The sequence below is a fragment of the Mycteria americana genome, chromosome 12, assembly GCF_035582795.1.
Source record: "Mycteria americana isolate JAX WOST 10 ecotype Jacksonville Zoo and Gardens chromosome 12, USCA_MyAme_1.0, whole genome shotgun sequence".
In the NCBI taxonomy this organism is placed as follows: Eukaryota; Metazoa; Chordata; class Aves; order Ciconiiformes; family Ciconiidae; genus Mycteria; species Mycteria americana.
In genome coordinates, this window is record NC_134376.1 from 5,865,676 (window position 1) to 5,884,930 (window position 19,255).

The following is a 19,255-nucleotide window of genomic DNA, read 5'->3' on the forward strand; positions in this document are numbered from 1 at the left end:
TCTAATTGCGTGCAAGTGACATCCATTAGAAAACAGACTACTATTTACTTGTTCATCCCTAGTACATGTCAGAAAGACAAGAACTTGTTGTTTTCCATCCATTTCCTCACTTGCTTTCAAAGTGATACCATTTTTAGGAAATATTACTGAAAGTTACGATTTTCTTGAATGAAGAGGGCTTTCTTATGTTCTTCTACAGAACACTGCCTAAAACCAGTCTCTCCTTGAATGTGATAGAAGAATCCCCAGTTGTGAAGAGGTCTCCCCCCCCCCCCCTTTTTTTTTTTCTTTTTTTTCTTTTTAAACACTTGAATTTGTATACTTAGGAAGCGGTACATTCAGCTTTGTGTAGTAGCATAGGGATGTTTATTTGCGCTGTCTTTGGCCCAATGGTGTGCTTCCAAAGGTATTTTTGATAGCAGCCTGTATTTATATCACCATTACTACCTCTCCTGTGCTAATGTTTTGTGGCTGGTGAACTGAATTGGCTGAACGTTGAGTTGTCTCTTTGCTGTGTGCCCTAGGCAGCAGTCTCTATCTCTGGTTGCTTCCAGTGAGCGTAGAACGGTATTCTGACACTTGGAAGCTGCAGAAATTAAACATCCAGTTGGACAATTTCTAGGCTAAAGTCTTGTCTTACTGTGGATAGTGCTGACTTCTGAATAAAACTTTTTTTTGATGGTTCACCTAACTATGTAAGTGGGGCAGCCCTGTGTCTTTCACTGTGTGTGTGTGTTGTCCGTCATCCCCCCCCTCACCCCCCAAAAAAAACCCCACCAAACCACAAAAAACCACCCCCCAAACCAAAAAAATATTTCTTTTCTCCCCAAAGGCAAGTTACATCACTTTCTCTAGTGCCATCCATGCACTGTAATCCTACACGGAGACAGGGAAGTATTTCCATTTATATTGCATTTTCATTTTGTGTATTGCTTTCAGAACTTAACACCTCCCTTGTGGCAGTCATAAAATACTGCAAAGCTGGAGCAATGTATCTAGCATGACTTTCTTTTATTTTGTCTTTGCAGATACTCTCCGCTATTACATTACCTGTAGTGCTGGATACCCCAACCCTTTCCAGCAGGTGAGTGTAAGCATCCTACCTCCCTTCACCCCTTCTCAGCATCCTGCAGGGTATAGGTTAAAGGCTTTTGATGCCAGCATGCAGCAAGTTGCAAGGTGTTAGCTTTAGAGCACTCCATCTGTTGGTAAAGCTTTGGTAGCTACTTTGCAGCTGTGCAAGAGGTGGCACTGTGATTTAGTGAGCAGCTTTTTCCACCTTCATCACTACCTGCATAGCTTCAGGTCCAAGGTGCCCTCTTAGAGGGGCCCATGTGTGATGTGGTAGGGACCATGGCTTTGTTCGTGGTACCTCTGTTTATGTGGCACTCTTCTAAGGGCAGCGATGTGGAGAGAGAGCACCCACAATTAATGCCAGGGTGGGAAACGATGTACTTCCTGCTTTGAATCTCTTCTCGCAGGTTCTTTTTGGTGGCAACACTCCACTCCCAAAATGCAGCCACTTCTGTGGGTGAGGGAGTGATTCTCACATACGCCTCTTAAATCCCTTGGATGTTGAAGGGTTTGTATCCTGAAGTATAGATGTGAGTCATTATTCTTTTGTGTGGGGGCTGAGGAACAGCACCTGGGCCCATCCCAAACTTTGTCTTATGTATCAGAGGCCAGAATGAACCCACGCCACCCACCGTTTGGCAGACACCAGCTGCTTCACCATTTATATTTAGGATTTTTTAAGTCTTGTCTTCCTCTGTTTTAAAGGGTGGGGTAAGAACACTTCAAGCTGTGGTATGATGCACCGTTGCCATCTGTTGCATTTCTGGTTACTCAGTATACTCTCTGACATGCTATTGCATGTGAAGTTCCCATGGATGCTTTAATGGGATGTGAAGGCTGCACCCCAATACAAACAACTTCTAAGTGCTAACATTAAGTCTTTCTCAGCCATCTGATTTAGTAGAAAAGTCCAGCTGTGGTCTGTGGTGAGAACATGAGTGCTTTGTGTCTTTTCTTTCTCCTTCCCGTCTGTCCTGGAGCTGGCCCCAGCTGTGTGTATGGTTTTTGTGCATGTGTATGTGTTTTGGTGTGTGTGTGTTTGTTTTTCTTTTGGTTCTTCCCTTCCACTCTTCTTTCTGTCTGTACTTCTTCCAGGTTGGTAAAAGTCAAACATGGCAATTGAGACATCCTTAACTTGTACCATTCATACAGGTGATGCTTCAGTATTTGGGAGCAGGATTTCAGTCTTATTTCCCAGGAGTTCTGTTGGTTCATGTGGCCTGAATTGCTGAAACATTGCATGTTTTGTGTTGAGCAGAAGCTGTCAGGAAGTCACAAGGCTCTGGTGGAAATGCAGGATGATGTTACGGAACTCATGAGGTCAGCAAGCAGAGAGCACCCCACCTCCAAGGTAACTCTTGTCAAGTTCGCTCTCCCTGTGCTTTCTGACTTCTCTTACCCTTGTACAAAGCCCAAGATCAGCTCCTGCTAAGCCATTTCCTTGCCGTAATCGCTAGCTTGTTGCTTACAGGAGTACCTTACTCGGATCCAGGAGGTTTTAAATTCAACAGAGATCAACTTGCAGCAACTGACAGCTTTAGTAGACTGTCGGAGTCTGCATTTGGTGAGTACTCAGTAACTGGGCTTGAGCTAAGAAAGAACAAAGGGGGTGTAGAGCCTGTAGTGTACTGATTATTTTGCTGTTTCAAATCTCTGGTGTGCCAAAACAGTTTACAACAGCTTTTACTGATTGACTCCAGCAGAAAGGAGAATGGGAATTTGGATCAAGTTAGCTTTCTGTTTAAAGATCAACACAGGAAACTAGATAACATGCCTTTATATATCTGCAAGATGCAGCCCTAAGGTTTCGAGGCCTTCAGGGTTTTTTTTTTTTTTGATAGCGCATAGCTTTTTACCTTTCCCGTGGAGTGGAATGTCTTATAGCTACAGTATAGCATGGCCTAACTGTTGCCTTAGCTGCGTCTCTGAAGGCAGAGAAGCAGATAGTCCATGCTTGTGTTCTTGGGCAATGGGACATAGTGAGGGAGCTGAGAGGCTTAATGAAAATGTGGTATCTGAAGTTGGGTGGATAAGTTTGTCTTGGCTTTTTCCTTTTTTTTTTTTTTTTTTTTTTTTTCTTTTAAACTCCTATTGTGTGGGTTTGAAAATATCCCCACGTCTATATCTGAGTTGGATTCTATGAGGGGAAATAAGGATTAAGATCAGTTACGAAAAACACTTAAGGTCCCCAAAATTAAAGTAGAAATATGCTCTGGAAAAGGGACTACAATCTCATAAGCTGTTTCAGAGAACATAGTCCAGGGGAAGGGCTTTTGAATTAGAGCTCAGTGTTAACTCTCTAGTGATCAGGAAACTCTGCTCATTTCTCTTTACAGGATTACGTCCAGGCTTTGACGGGCTTTTGCTATGATGGAGTGGAAGGCCTCATCTACCTGGTTCTCTTCTCCTTTGTCACAGCCCTCATGTTCAGTTCCATTGTGTGCAGCGTCCCACACACTTGGCAGCAAAAGAGGTATAGAGGGGGTTTAGATCCTGTAGTGTTGTAGAGTTCTTTCCTAATGAAGACTGGCTATTGGATTTGTGCCCGTGAGCATATGGAGCTCTTTCCCATATAATCCCAGGAGTGTGAGGGATGAGGCTTTATAAGCACAGGTCCAACAGAAAAAAAACTGTTGGCTTTTGCTCTGGCTGTGGTTAATATTTACATCTGAACCTTATTGCACTGGGATACTACGTGTGCAGAGTATTCAGTACACTGTAGAACTATGAGTCAAGTCAGAGATGACTATAGCTGTAGAGAGAGGTAATGCTTGAACTATGTGCCATCTCTGTAAAGTACCTATTCTCTTGCATTGCTTTGAGGCATTTGTTCTAGTACGGGGAAGAGAATTGGAATGAGAGGCAGTTCACACTTGCCTTTCTTGGCTTTGCTTGTGCTGGGGTGACTGACTTGCATATCTAATAGAAACTGGGAACTGTCTTGCTGGCAATAGCATGGGCAGATGAGATACTTGCAAACTGGTGGCAATCATCTAATAGCAGAGTTGTTTGGAGCTACTGTTAATGATGGTAACCAGGCTGACCAGTAAGTCTTGAGTAAACCTTTGCTTCACTGACTGGCTGCTGCACCACATGCAGCTATTAAAATAGCTTTGAGTTTTCTGTTCTTGCAGAAGAGCAGTAGACTGTGCAGCAAATTCTCTTCTGTGGTCCTGAAACATGATTTTTGTGGTCTAAGCCCAGGCTCAAGGTTCAAAGTAAAATGGAACATCCTGAACAATAGCAGGAAGCCAGAGCCCGCCAGGCCTGCAGTGCCCGCAGAGAAAGAAAGCCTTGGGAAATGCGTCAGAACAGCACTTAAGAAAATGGCTGGTTTCCTTACCTCTTCCACATGCAGCTACAGAGGCATTATCAAGAAGAGAATGGTAGTCTGCCCGTTTGAAGGGGAAAGGTTTACACAGTGTTACCTCTTGTGCTGCCTTCTATGTGGGCTGCTGCCTGCCTGCGGACCCCAGCAGGCTCAGGCTGCTGCCGTGAACTGAAGGATTCCCTCTTGCATTCCCTGGAGCACCATTTCTTCCTTTGCCTCCCTCCCGGAGGTGGAGGATGTCATACTTACTGCCTGTAAGAGACTGTGCAGGCTGCAATTCCCTGAGTAAATCTTCAGTGCCACCTTGTGGTACAGAAGCTGCAGGTGATGTTTGGGGTGTTCTGGTGGTGTCCATGCTGTCTCCCCCAGCAACAAAGTGCTTCCTGTAGAACCTTTTACTAGCTTTGTCAAGCGTCGCTAAAATGTATTTCAAACCTTGGTGCTTCATGCCATACTTAGGGAGATAAAATAGCAGTGTATATTATATAGGAGGGACAAGAGAATACTATGGGAAGGGGGGAAGGAACCAGCTGGCAAACAGCTCTGCTCTGTGTTAAAATTTGTTTAAAATCCTGGCATTTTTGAGATAATAAAGCCTTTAGACACAAATGTTGCAACTTAGTCTCTGTAAAGACTTCGGAGACTTTGCTAGAAGCTGAAGCAGGCCCTTTGTAACCAGAATGGGAGTTCAGAGAAGTCTATGGAGACTTATCCTTAAAAGCTCTTTGGACATGGCTACAAGAAATGGAAGGACACAGACTGCAGTTTTGAAGGATGCTTTGTGTGGGGTGCATGGCACTACATCCCCACCGCCTCTCTTTAAGTGCTGTGTATTTCAGGATGTGTGTCTGTCCTTTGGTTGTATGACTGGGCAGTTGCACAACTGTGCTGTCTGCCAAGCCCTGAGAGAAGACCGTAAGGAGACTGTAGGGCATCATGCAGTGTAAAAGTCCAGATGGTATCTGTGGGAGGTCTGAGTCACTGTGGTGTAGGCTGTGTTTGACACTGCCACCCTGAGGCGTCCCAAATGGGTATAAATGTGGAGGTGTGGAAGATGGTTGGGAGGTTCCTAGGATTACCATGGTTTCCTGCAAACCCCACATGTGGGGTAATTACAGGGTTCTAGGAGGAACTTTTTCTCCTTCTTGCAGAAGCTCAGATGATGATGGGGAAGAAGAATCAGCTGCTCAAGGGAGTAGACAAACACACGATAATCTTTACAGAGTGCACATGCCCAGCCTCTATAGCTGTGGGAGTAGTTATGGCAGTGAGACCAGCATTCCAGCAGCAGCACATACAGTCAGCAATGCTCCCGTCACAGAGTACATGTGAGTATCCCAACAAGAAGGCTGTATTGTGGCTTGTCCAGGTTTTTTCACTCTGATTTCTGTTGCTAAGTGCTGCGGGGCTGGCACTTTTGACCAAGCAGTAGAAAGTGATGAAGGATTTTGTCCAAAGTGTCAAAAGCCTGTTTTCTGATTGGCATCTACTAGGAGGAGGTAACAGCTTAAAAGTACTGCAGTAGAAAGAGTTGTATTAGACAGCATGCTCCACAATGCGAACAGTTTTGTCCTGCAGGGTTTAGAAATCTGTCTAGAGAAAAGAAGTAGGAAAGTATTGTCTGGGGTCCTTATTACACAATGATTCTGATCACCAGAAGACTTAATCCTTCAGATAGAGCAGTCTTGCCACAAGACTTTAAGCTTCCTGAGAGACTGAGAGCCAAGTCAAAACTTGCAGGCTCTGTCCTTCTGCAATATTTGCAGTCAGCTCTGACATCTGTTGCAGTCTGGAGCTACCTAGTCCAGGTGGGCTCTTTGGAGCTTTCTCCAGAAGTGCCTAACCCTGATCGCACTTGGACTACCTTCAGGGCCCATCTTTTTTAGGCTGGCACATCATTTTGTTCTTCCCTTTAGACTTTGTCCTCATTTTATCTCCACTTCTGCAGCTTGGCAGTTCTGACGCTGCAGGGAGGCAGATTTTCACACGGACCTATTTTTAAATCACTTGGCATGATTCAGTGTGGGCTCTTCTGAGTAAGAGTGTAAAGATGGTGCTTAATCTGAGGAAATAATGCTAGTTTTGTGCCCATGTCTGAAAAAGGGGATCCACTTGATCTGTAAGAAAAGCTTTGAGGGAGACTGACCTGATACAGTAGTTCTGGGGGTGTGTATGCTCTGTCCCATGTCACCATCAGAGACCTTCCCCAGAGAATCATGGCACATACCCCCTGTTACCATGTGTGTCTTCCTTTCCTAGGAGCCAGAATGCAAATTTCCAGAACCCCCGTTGCGAGAATACCCCGCTCATTGGCCGGGAGTCCCCACCTCCCTCAGTAAGTCTCTCTTTACTGCTCCTCTCTGCTTCAGCAACTTTGGGGAATACACATTTACCACTCCTGTATACTCTCAAGGGAGCTGATTGTGCAGCCAAACACAGGATCTGGCCCATAAATGGCAGCAATTTGAATAAACAAGCCATGTCTCACCTGCCATGGAGAATAAAACCCTGCTATGCTAATTTGAACATTGCACATAAGAACAAAACTCAGTCTATTAACACTGGTAATCCTATGGGCCCAGTCCTGCCACCACTGAAGTGCATGAATATCTTGGTGGGTGACTTCAGCAGGATGATTCACTTGCATGCAGTGTACTTGCTATCTGTGGCGTTGGTTCCTCAAGTTTAAAAAGAAACTTGTTAAAACAGTAAATTCAGAGTTATTGCTGAACCTCTCTCCTTAATCTGCCCTAAAGAGATGGTAGGATGAAACCTGTATTATTTTTTTGTTGAGATTTTTTTTAAAAAAAAAAATCTTTCTTTCACAACTGTTTTACTTTCTTTAGAATCTATTTTTGTATTTAATTTCCTGTGGAGGAAAAAAAAGAAACTTTCATGGAAGGTTTTGGTATTTGGATTGGGCTGATAGCCATTTCTGTATGCTGGATAAAACATGGGCTTGCCTTCATGTCTGTATAAGAACTAGAGGAATCTTGCCCTCCTTCACCGGATCCTGTAAGCCTTACTTATACCAGAACTTGGAGAACGTGACATCGCAGTGCTCACTAACTTGGTGGTGTGATTACAGAGGATGAGTAGTAGCATGCTTAATAACCAACCAGTCTTCAGGTATAGGTAAAGAAAATACACTCTGTGGTGCATGGTTCAAATTCGTGGGAAGGGGAGGAAGAGGAGGTTGGAGGATGAAGGAGTAGGAGTTGTGGTGGAAAATTCATCACATTCATGTTTTCACTTCAAAAGGACCAGTTCATCTTGCTGTAGAGAAAGTGGAAAAGTGGAGAGTTGATCCTTGTCTCTGTACTTGGGCAGACCTCTTTCAACCTTCACAAAGTTTTTCCTGATCCCCGGTGGTACTCTGATCGCAAGCTCTGCTAGCGTTATCTGCTCTCAGCAACAGGATGGTCCTCAGAAGAAGAGCTGATGTGCTGCACACAGTACAGTGTGGCAAATGCTTTACCACTGGCGTTTCCTGTTGTAGGAAGGGCACTGTCCCTCTGGTACTGCCAAGGCATATGTTCATTCAATGTCTGTAGACCAAGGTCCTGCTTCCCCTTCCCCTGCAGTTCTTCTGCTTCAGAGAAAGCACGCTCCTTTCCGCAGGGGCTTTAGTTATGCAAGAAGTTCCCTGGTTCTTCAGTAGCTGTTTGCATTGATACCCTGAGGGGGGGAATCTGAGTCCTGGTGCCTTAGGCTGGTTTCTGAGCGTAGGTAAAGATGAGAGGTTTTTTTTTTCAGAGCAACTTGACTTGGCAGCCATCAGTATGGGCTATAGGGAAGTGCAGGAGCTGGGGGAGGAGGACAGTGCAGTGCTGCACCAGTAGATGAGGGGAGCTTCTCCCTAGACGAGGCAAGGAACAGGCTATAGGATAAATGTGTCTCCTGGAGGGACATAGTAGACAGGCAGTGGAGAGAAGACAAATACTGTCTACTGTCGTGTTGGCAGGCAGCAGGGAAGGGGGCTTTTCTGGGATTTTTGTATTCGCAGCTCTCCATAGCAGGTGGCTGAGACCATACTGAGGCAGAAGAAATTGTAACTTTTCATAGCAAATCATCTGTGGGAGGAGAGAGATGAAAAGGGAATACCAATGCACATGTCCCTGCCTCTTTTGGGGAGGGAGGAGAGGGGGATAACCATCCAAATAGGTTATGTCCAGTGGGTAGACACAGCTGATAAATTCCATTTAGTTTTCTGTGAACAGATGGTGAAAACTAAGATGTGATGATCCTGCTGCATTGTTTGTCCGTTACTTTTCCTGGCTTTTTGTTTGTTTGTTTTTTTCCCTTCTCTCATTCCTTCTGTTTTCTCCTTCTTGCCACAGGGCTATTCCCTTAGGGTTGCAGAGCCCACCTTGTCGCTGCCACACACCACAGCGTTTCACTTGCTTGCACTGTGTTTTTCATGCACGTTGAGGCTGCACTCTCTTTTTCTCTCTCTTTCTTGCGTCATCACAGTTGTATTTGGCTGCCATGGACAGTAGCAGCCATATGAGCTGGCAGCTTAAGCCCTCGGACAGTGCACGGACATACTGGTAACAGCGCCCGCAAATGGAACAGGTACTGGAAAAAAGGTCCTTCTTGCTCAACCCCTTCTCCACTCCCAACCACTCCCTTCATCCCTGCACTGTTTATCCCAGGCCAGTGCCTTTTATTTCTTCACATTCCTTCCCTCTGCACCTCCCACCCCATTCCCTCCTGCCAAGGGTTAAAATTCAAATCAGTTTTGCTCTGGTGCAGACTCAAGGAGCAGTATCAACCTTGCAAAGGCTTCTGGTGCACATTGTGAGGGTTATAGGCGCCCATGCCTCACAAAGGTTAACTCACAACAGCTTCAACTCAGAGTCCACACCTGAGAACAGCTTGAACACTTAGTACTGAGTGCAGGTCAAATGTAGAACTAACCTTGCCCTCCAAATGCAGAATACAAGTTCTCCCATCACAAGAAGCCATTTTCTAGAAGTAAAGAGAACCAATCTAGCAGCTTTTCAGTCAGGACTGGGTTGCCTTAATTCAGCTTTCAGCTTCCCTTGAGCCCTACTGCTGTTCAGTTTGTCTTGACTGGTCATAACAGCATGTGCCCGAAACCACTGATACTTACCTGCCACAAGCTTTAAGCTCCTCAGTAGGATTTTTAATTTCTTGAAAGATCCTAGCTGGTAATGGTGGCCTGTCCTGAAGAGTTACTTCATTGCCTGTTAGATCTGTGTGCAGCTTCTCCTTTTATCCTTGCGTTTAAAGCCAGAAAGGAGCAAGTTTTTTTTAAAACTTCCCTAAGGGTCCAGACATAAGCACTAAGATCTGTTTCATTCTGTTTCAAAACCTTTTACTGTTTTGTTTGTTCTGTGTGTGTCCAAATCATCCCATCCATGTCCCACAGGCTCTGTGAACAGGGCCCTCCTAGTACCATTTCACTGTCTGAATTCCTAATGGGCTGTAGTTGCTGATGTTCTCCAAGATAGTGTTTCCTCCCTCTCAGTGGTCCATGACAAAGCCACATGCCTACAGAAAGAGTAGGTGGTCTGCATTAGGCTTTGTAGTTTTTTAGCTTGGTTGAATATAGGGTATAATTAGGCAACTCACCTGGTATGAAGGACAATGCTCCTTCAAGGGAACTACAGTCACACAGTAACTGGAAGGTGTTGGTTCTAGTTGGAACAGAGGGCCTGTTGCTTTCGGCTCATGCAATCAATGACCTGTATCTTACATTCTGTTCCCAGAAATACATGTCCATAAAGCTGCTGTTCCTTTTTTCTGCCGTTCATGTTGGGACTTTTGTCAGCCTTGCATTGGATTCCTTTCTGTCACGTTGCTGCTTGGTCTGCATTCTTGCTGCCTCTTGCCGTTTGTCTGCCTGCCTTGTGACATGCTGGGAAGGGTGCTGTCTGAACCGGGTGTCTTGGTGCCCTCTGCCATGGTGCATGAATGCAAACAAACTTGTCTTGAAGCATGGTGCTAGCACCCTTGAAAGGATCACGACTTTCTTCAGTCTTAAGTCTTGCAAAGACTGCTCTTGGGCGTCAGCTTATGGTGGTTTTTCTGCTTTTTGGTTCCTGCAGGTGGTATTGTAAGGATGGTGAGATGGGTCTATTCCATGAAATAAAATATTGCTTGGGGGAGGGGGAATCCTAGCGTCTTCATTCTGGACTTGAAATATCCTCTGGGTTAAAACATGACCTGATGTCTGTCTGCACTGTCTTCTGTTTACCTAAGGTCACACCCAGAGTTTAATGTGGCTGTCTGCAGGGCTAAGAAAAAGGCATTGCATTCTTTCCAAGACTTTAAAAACAAACAAATGGAAGATCTGTTCTTTTGACTTGGAAGACTTAAGTCCCTTTGAATTCAGAATCTACTGGCTGGAATTGGCTGTTTCCCTGCATCTTATACCTCCCATACATAATGATACCAAACCCTGTGTGTTTACTGTGCTCTAGCTATTTGAGAGGTGGATCAGCCTTTAAGAACTTGAATCCAGAAGCTTTGGTCTTTATTGGATTACCTGAGTAGCTCTGGCAGGAAATCAAAGTCAAGGTAGCTGAAGAGATACATGTGGGTTTTTTAACCACAAGTAGTAAACGGTTTATACTTAGAGTCATTATTTCATATGGTAAGTGATCTTCCAGCATAGCTCAGTTAGCTGTGAAGTACTCATGGTCTGCACAGTTCACAGGAGTTGGTAGAATTTATGGTCTCTAAAAATAACTGAATATTCCCATTAATTTTTTTTTTTTGCAACCAATGATTCCTTTGTACACAGGCTATACGTGTTAAGCACCTAACTAGTATGTGCTGATATACCATACCTATGAAAGTTTATACTGTCAACAAGGCTGAATGTGAAGGAGACTTTTTTTTTTCCTTTGGAGAAATACAAAAATAAACTTATGTGCAATCAGCTGTGTTTGTCCTAGCTGACTGGTAAGTGACTGAGAGGTGTGCTGTATTGAATAGCACAAGCCACCAGGAGAAACGGTAAAAAGAAGTCTTTTAGGTACTCTTTTTCGGATAGCTGACAGTGTGGTGAAGGTATGGGTTGAAACTTGTCCTCCGTGCTGTTTTTGAAAGGGTAAATGAGGTTGTATAGGCACATGGGTACTTCCAGCAAGAGTACTGGAAGAATGACTGCATTGTGCATGTTCTTTAACCTTCTATGAAAGCTCCTCTTTAAAGGAAACTAAATGCAACTGTATACCTTATAGCTGTCAGGCACTGTATCCAGGTTACCTCAGAGTAGAGTCCAAGACCTCCTTAGCTCTGAATTGTGCTCAGGCTTTAAGTCTTTAGAATTACTTTTGAAAGGAGCTAAAGACTCAGTTATTTTAACTATGGATAATATAATTTGGTTTCATATCCATGTGACTGGCAAGTGTCTGCTGGTACATCTTCATCTGCTGGCCCGTCCAGATGTTGGGATCTGTGTATTCCACAGCATCTTTCCTCTGCTTCCCAGCAGAGGATGCGCTGAAGGACTTGGATGAGGGACTACTGTCAACAGCATGTGGAGCAAAGCATTCGTACATGGAGCCTAATGCAGTGACTGAAGATCCAGTGCACGCTGATAGAGCTGTGCTGGTTATGAGAGGTGTGCAGTGAAGAGTTAGCTCTCTACTTCCAGGTTTCAAACATACTTATCATGGTCATAAAATATACACTTTAACAGAAGGAGTAACTGGTTCACACTGTAATGGGAAAAGGTACAAAGGTGCAAAAATTCTGAGTTAAGGAGAGAACATCAGCCCTAACTCTGACTACTCTGAGTTGATTTGTTCCTTGTGGTGGATTGCAGGTAGGTTTGAATGTAAAATGCCCTGACTGTCCAAATCTTGTGTTCCTGATTACTTTGTTTTATTGACACTTAAACAACAGTGGGGTGTTTTCTTGGTGGAGGAAGGAGTGAATTCTTTTCAATTTCTCCCTCCATGATGGGTGTACTTTGTACATCCTTGAAATGCAGTTCATCAAGTGGCCCTTCTTGATTTTAATGCTCTAAAGAAAGTTGATGTTGCATGTTGTGTACTGAACCTATATGACTTGTCCAGGAAGATGCACAATAACCTTCCATGATCTGAGATTTTTTTTTCTAAATACTTCTTACAAAACCTTAGCACCCGAAGTTCTCTGTTCGTACTCATCTCCTATCACACATCACCATACAGAATATAAATGGAAAATAAGCAATCAAATGCATTTTTCCTTCTAAGACCCTCTTCTTAGCATGATGTTTGGCTGGCGATTTCAGCATTGCAGTGCCTGAAACGTGCCCTACTTACTCTATGAGAAAGTTCTTTGACTTCTAAGCCTCTCTGAGTGTGTTGGGTTGGTCTCTCATGTTTTAATAATGCCCTAAACTTTATTTCTGAAAAAGTAATCACATTCAATAAACTGTGTAGAATATAGTCCTTAAACTGGCTCAGCTTGGTATTTTCTACCTTTTTCCTTCTCGCTGACAAAAAAATACATCTTAAAAAGAGAAAGAATAGATGAACCTTTTGTCTTCTAAATATAGATGCCATTTCTGGGCCAGAGTTTTATATAAAGATCCATGTTCTGCAGAAAGTTTTCCAATTATGGAAGACACTAAAAGATGAGTGTGCAAACAAGCCACAGGTGTCTTCATCTTGTGCCGATGGGGTCAGCTCCGCCAAAGGAGCAGATTCTCTCTTCTATTGTGCAGATGTTCAGTCTGGGTCAGTCTTTGAAGGAAAACTGATAAAATACTGTTAATTCTCTGAAAACCCCTTTGGATAGCTGAGCTTTTGACAGCCTAAAGATGCCTCATAATGTTCTTTCCCAGGGGGCAAGATAAATCATACCTCCTGGTGTGGAACTGCCTTTCAGTTGTCTCTTTGCCAGCTTAACTGGCTATTTTATGTGGTTCAGTTTTAAAGGTGATAAAAAGTCAGTATGCTGAAGAGCACTCTTGGGAAGTAAGATGTGGGTATTATAGAATTATTCAAGCTCCAGCTGGTATAAAAAGAGGAATAAAATGTCTGTCCTCGTTGCTTGGTTGTTAGTATCATGGTAGCAGAATCCCAGAAGCAGTAATGTGGTCATGATGAAGGCATTGAACACATTGGCATAAAGAGGCCAAGTCTTTTGTTCTTCCTACTGGGTATTATTCACATGCTTTTCAGCTCATTATTCAAAGCTGAATGGCATGTATTACCTCAGTAGCTTCTGGGAGCTGTTCTGGATTACCTTGCTTAGAATAAAAAAGAAAATAAGAAAAAACAACCCCCCCAAACCAAAACAACCTCTCATCTTTCTGATTCTCTTCTCACTCCCAAGCTGGAGGTCTCGTCTACTGCTGCATGGTACACAGGCTGGATCCCAAGCCACAGTGGATTATTACCCATCTGATAACTGTTAGCTAATACCATCTTGTTTGATGGCAGCATGTTTCCAGCCTGACAGGGTCTGTTCTTTCTTGGGCATAAATTGTTCAGAGATTCATTCTTCCACACTTTTCTTTCAAACTGCCCATCTGTGATGCATGCAGTCTTCTGATGCCCTCATTGCTGTAAAATGCAATGTAAAAATCCAGTGTACACCCATTTTCTTTTCAACCTCCTTTTCTGGCATGGTTGAAAGCAACAACATGACTAAGAGAGGATGAAGGTGTGAGGTGGGTTTTTATATCTGCATCATTTCCATTTCCCTCTCTTCTCCCAGGCGAAGTATGGCATATTTTGACTCAATGACTATTGGATTTCCTTCTCTGTAGAGAGCTTGGATAAAACATTAGCCCATCTGCACTGACCTGGCCAGCATCCTTGTAGCAGGCTGACAGTATGTTACTCAGACTTGACTATGCAGCAGCTTGTGAAACTTTCCTTGTCAGACCAAGCCAGCAGCAGCTCCTTGATAGGCTTGCTGTAAATACAGACCATTTTATGCTGGGAGGTGGTCGTAATCTGTGGTTCCACATTTACATTAGTCATTCTGACTTACTTTTCTGTTCTGTTTGTTTTGTTTTTTTGTCTTGTCTTCCTCCAGTACACCTCCAGCATGAGAGCCAAATACCTCGCCACCAACCAACCTCGTCCAGATGCTGGCAGTGTGCATTAAAATGAAAAAGCAAAAAAACAAAACCCACACATGCAGTCAGACTAAACAATGTGCCAACTGCTGTGCCCCTGTGCTGTCCTCGTAGAACAATCCTGCTGTTCTGCCCAAAATCCAGTGCAGCTCCTTCTGTTTCTCCAGTCCAGACCACCCCTCCAACCTGGTACCTGCCCACTGGAGTGGAAGCCCCTTTTGAATTTAAGCCTTCACCTTGTTGTACCTGATGTGCGAGAGAGAGCAAGCACGTGCAGGCAAGCAACTGAGAGCGCCCAGGCAAGAAACTGGGTCCACCTATCTGGGACCAACTTTATCAGAGTAGCTTATCAGAAAAAATAGGTGAACATCTTCTGCCCCCTTTTTTCCCCTTCTGTTCCCCAGAGGGACTCGGTGAAAGATGGTGGTAGATCTTCTTCACTTCTGCAGTGGGATCAGCACTCTGTCAAACACTGAAGAAGCAGAGGCTTGGTGTCTGTGACTAGCGTACAATGAGGGAAAGCTGAGTCAATGCACGATACAGCATTTTGGGAGCCCTCTGGTCCGGTGCCCTGTGTGAGGGAGGAGGGAAACCCCTGCCTCATGGTGTCACTGTATATCCACTGTAATTTGGGAGCCTGGGGCTCTTCTAGAGCAAACCATTCCACTACCCTAGTTAACTTCAAAAAAAAAAAAAAATCCATTAAGAAAATGCCTTTTTCTTTCCCACTATATCTAGTATGTGAATTCTCGAGGAGAAGCAGGGGGGTCCCAGCACCAGTCAACTACCCTGTCCATTGCTCTGAACCTGACCTCTCTGCTCCATCAGGGAAGCCCGGGTACTTGCAGATGGCATTCTGGGTGCTGCCTTTACGAGGCCGACACACAGATCAAACAGGAGCCAGCCACCCACTTGGTGCCAAACTTTTCCAGGAGAAGACTTGTAAGACTTTATGGGGGAGTATTTTTGCACTAAAGAGTTTCAGCTCTCTGATGCTAGATCTTATGGGACAGTCAGCTTGCAAAAGCAAGAGAGACTGGAAGCACCAATGGATTTATAGCAAATGCAGGCTCTCCCTGCAGGAGTGACCTGTGAACTCTGCTGGACTTTTTCTCTTTCTTTTTTTTTTTTTTTTTTAAATCATAATTTACAGCACAGGATTGCTGAACTGGCATTGAAGGAAGTTTTTGGGGCTTCAGTCCTAACAAACTCACAAGATCATAAGTATATATTCTTCTGTGTTCCAGAATCAGAAACCCGAATGACATCTGGAGAACATTGTGACTGTCAGAACAGGTTTTTATTTTATTCTATTTTATTTCATTTTGTTTTTCAAGGCACGTTGCTAACCACTATCTGACCATATTAAGGCACATGTGAGGCATTTTTCTAGACATGAGGCAGAACAAGGCTTGCAAAGGGGCAGCTGGGTGCCTGCAGAGGGCAACATCCTCCATTGGTGCTGTACTTTCCACTGAAGAGCAGTGCTCCAAAGGGCACTGACAGCTTCCTACTGGAAGAGGAGACTGCCTCTTGGGAGGTACTGTTGAGTACTGCCCTTTCAGTAGGGTAACTATGATGTTCCTTTTTGTCTTTTTACCTCTGAGCATCTTAGTGTAGCTGCTGAGCATTATATTACATAACTGGCAGAGTAAATAAAGTGGGAAATGTCTCTCAAACTGGAGTTGAGCCATTGGCAGAGGCAGTTTTCACCTCAGTGATGTTCAGACTCGATGTCTGTTTACCCCATGTTTGCTGTACGGGGCATAGAATCTACCAATCTGCCTTTACTCAAGTCAGTTGCCTTCTTGCAGTGAGATAGGAATTGCTCCTAGCAGGTAGCTAACTAGGATGATGGTATCTGCTGTGAAATGGTACCAGCTCTGGGGAAGAGCAAGCTTTGAGACTCCTCTTAAGATAGAAACCACTAATAGACTGTAAAAGCTGTAGGCTAGCTATTACTATTCAAAGGAGGGAGGGAGACAGGGAGGAGGCACCACCATGCAGACAGGAAGAGAAGGTTTTGGAGAAAACTTCACCCTTCACCGTAAATCTCTGGAAGCAGGATTTTCTTGCTCAGGGCTGAGTATGCCCTTTCAGATACATTTGATGGGCTTCACACTGAAACATACCTCTGTTATCAAATAACAAGGGCAGGGAAAGGTAGTCACAGGTGGTATGGAGGGACACTGTGGCTCATGAGCACCAGGTTTTCCACCCTGTCTTAGAACCTACCATGAGACCTGGGTGTGCAAGCATGTGGCATGGTTAGCTTGCAGGGCCCAAAGCATGTAACTGCTATCTGGGGGGAACTGAACCTTCCCCTCACTTTGAAGAAAGAAGCAAGAGCCATATAATCCTTATTAAGACTGAGTTGTTCTGTCATTGTCTCTCTCCTTGCAAGGATGTGCTTGGATTGCTACTTACACTATAAATTTTAGGGCAGCTGCCCTAAAATCTGTGGCCCGGTCCTACTCATTGAAGGCAAGTGTTTTGAAGGCTGGAGCGTGTGGGGAACCCTGTGAAAACAAGTGCTTCTGTATATTGATTTTTCTGTATACAGAATGCATCCTGAACATGCGTGTGACTGCACTTTGGGTTGGATCTAACTTGTCACAGTGGTATTGTCTATGCCAGCAGGGATAGCGGGGGAGCGAGCCTATGCCTTTTTGTTTGCAGCATCTAATGGAGCAGCCACCTTGACCTGCTTCCTTTCAAGGTTTGGCATAGCTACTCATAACACCCCAAACAACTTCTGACAACGTTTGGGGCTTGCAGCAAGGCACAGATGTGGAGATATGTGCTCTGTGACTTCAAAATATAACTGGAAAGAATGTTACGGAGATAACATTTTGCTTTCTGGAGGCCAGCATAACATGACTGCAGTGTGAGCTGTGTACCTTTGTCCAGCCAGCACTTCCTTTACTTGACATGGATATTGCACTTTTGTAAAGCATCCTGGAACTCTGCTGCCCCGCTGCATGCTGTGCAGAGCGCTGGATAGGAAACACAGACAAATGGGTTTCTTTTGGTTTATTATTATTATTATTACTTTTTTTTTTTACTGGAACCTTGAGCAACAGTATGGCATTTCTGCAGGCTGGTCTGAACGGATCTGCTGAAGAACAGATGGCCTTTGCCTATTCTTATGGCTGCGACATAATCAGCCTCATCCATATGGTCACATTTTGTCTGAGGAGTGGACTTTCAAAAGCCAAGATCTCCCAGACTCTGTGCCTCCCTCTCGGGTGAACAGCAGGTGCTATCTGGCGAAGACTCATCTGTTCTGGATGGCATTCATGGTTGAGGGAGTCCAAACTCTTCAAGCTGTAGGAGGTAAAGCTGTAGAGACTTCTCTCTCTTCCATTGTGTCTCTCTGTTTTTAATGTGACAAAACACCAAGGCCGTTTTACTTGGTGTGTCCCAGCTGACCTTATCAGAACATTACTCATGTTACTGGTTGCTAGCAAAAGGGTCCAGAATTCAGGGGAGATGAGATTGGCCTCTGGACACCTCGCTGACTGCAAAATGGAAGGCAGCTTGTCCGGTTGAAGGTGACTGCATCGGTGAAGACCCTTCATGTTACTTTTTCAGAAGCACAAATGTGGTCATTGGCTTGTCTGGTTGGCTTGGTTTATTTCCACTGCATCATCATGTGTGAATGACACTTTCTTTTGGAACTGAGAACTCTTCCAAGCACACAAACATCTCCACAATGTGAAATGTAAATAGCATGTTGGACTCTTGTGTCCAGTGTTCAAGACTGCATTGTAATTGTAAAGGAAATCGAATCAAGACTTGGCTGTGAATTTCTTGTGCTGTCTTGGGAATATAACTGTAGTGTTTGTATCCTGTATGTATTATTAAACTGAGTTCATTTTATGTGCTGATAAAAGGGTTCAAGCTAAGATTTTTAGCGTGCATCCATGTATCCAAATGTGAAGGATGGAGTGCTCCCTTCCCCTCCTGTCCTTTTTAAGTTTTCTCCATTTGATAGGTGTTAATTTTCCGTGTACAGTCATATCAGCCAAGATGCAAGAGTGTTCATTTGAGTGCTTTGAGGGGGACACAGTGCATGGGGTTTTAAGTGATCCGAAGTTAGGATTTCCATAGCAGTTCCCTGACAATACGTGAAAAGTTTGGCCTTTCTGAGAGTAAACCATTTCTCAGGGGCTGCTTAGCCATAGCTCATGAGAGCTTTGGGTGCTGCAGGGTGATAGCAGACAGGAGTGGGTGGATACCCATAAGAGCAAGGTACAGGTACCTGTGTGGATAAACCCATGCTTCATTTCTGGTCCCGCCTTCTCTTCCTTCTAGCAGCAACTGAAATATGATGCTGAGCCCTTTGAAGAAGAGAGAAATGTCTTGGCTTGTTGATTCTAGCCATCCCACCTGATTCACGAGTAGATGAGGTGGGTGGGTTTTCCTTTAGCTAGGGTGAGGAGCTGTCTTTGAAGTACTTCCTACCTGGGGACCAAGGAAGAGCCAGGGTCTTCCCCAGCTCAACAAGTCTGTCAGTGTAACTCAGTGAACATGTCTGGGTGGGAGGGGAAAAGTCCTCCAGGGAGATACCAAGGAGTAGATCTAATGCCTTGAGAGAAGAGACCTGACAAGACTTAATCTCTACCTTTAACCAGGTGGCTTCTTTCATGACAGCCTACTCCCCTCTTCTAGAAATTATTTGTGTGCATGCTATGGATGGCTTCCCTAGTCATTCCAGGAGGCCCAGCAGAAGCGTGAGATGTTTTGGTAGCAGTTCCTAGATGGCTAGCAAGTGATCTGTGCTTTTGGGGGGA

At 44.4% G+C, this 19,255-nt stretch overlaps 1 protein-coding gene across 4 annotated transcripts in view; it reads left to right on the forward strand.

The window, feature by feature from the left end:
• TTYH3 (tweety family member 3) overlaps positions 1-19,053 on the forward strand; it is a 78,809-nt gene extending 59,756 nt beyond the window's left edge. Inside the window, exons 8-14 of one of the 4 annotated variants that reach the window (XM_075514715.1) lie at positions 1,029-1,084; positions 2,333-2,425; positions 2,546-2,638; positions 3,411-3,547; positions 5,557-5,733; positions 6,665-6,740; positions 14,417-19,053. In XM_075514715.1, coding sequence (XP_075370830.1) covers positions 1,029-1,084; positions 2,333-2,425; positions 2,546-2,638; positions 3,411-3,547; positions 5,557-5,733; positions 6,665-6,740; positions 14,417-14,488 — 704 coding nt within the window. In that variant the 3' untranslated portion in view covers positions 14,489-19,053. Of the gene's footprint in view, positions 1-1,028; positions 1,085-2,332; positions 2,426-2,545; positions 2,639-3,410; positions 3,548-4,278; positions 4,984-5,556; positions 5,734-6,664; positions 6,741-8,878; positions 9,681-14,416 lie in introns of those variants that run through there. The other 3 variants (XM_075514714.1, XM_075514717.1, XM_075514716.1) reach the window with 3 other exon arrangements.
• The last annotated feature ends 202 nt before the right edge of the window (positions 19,054-19,255 follow it).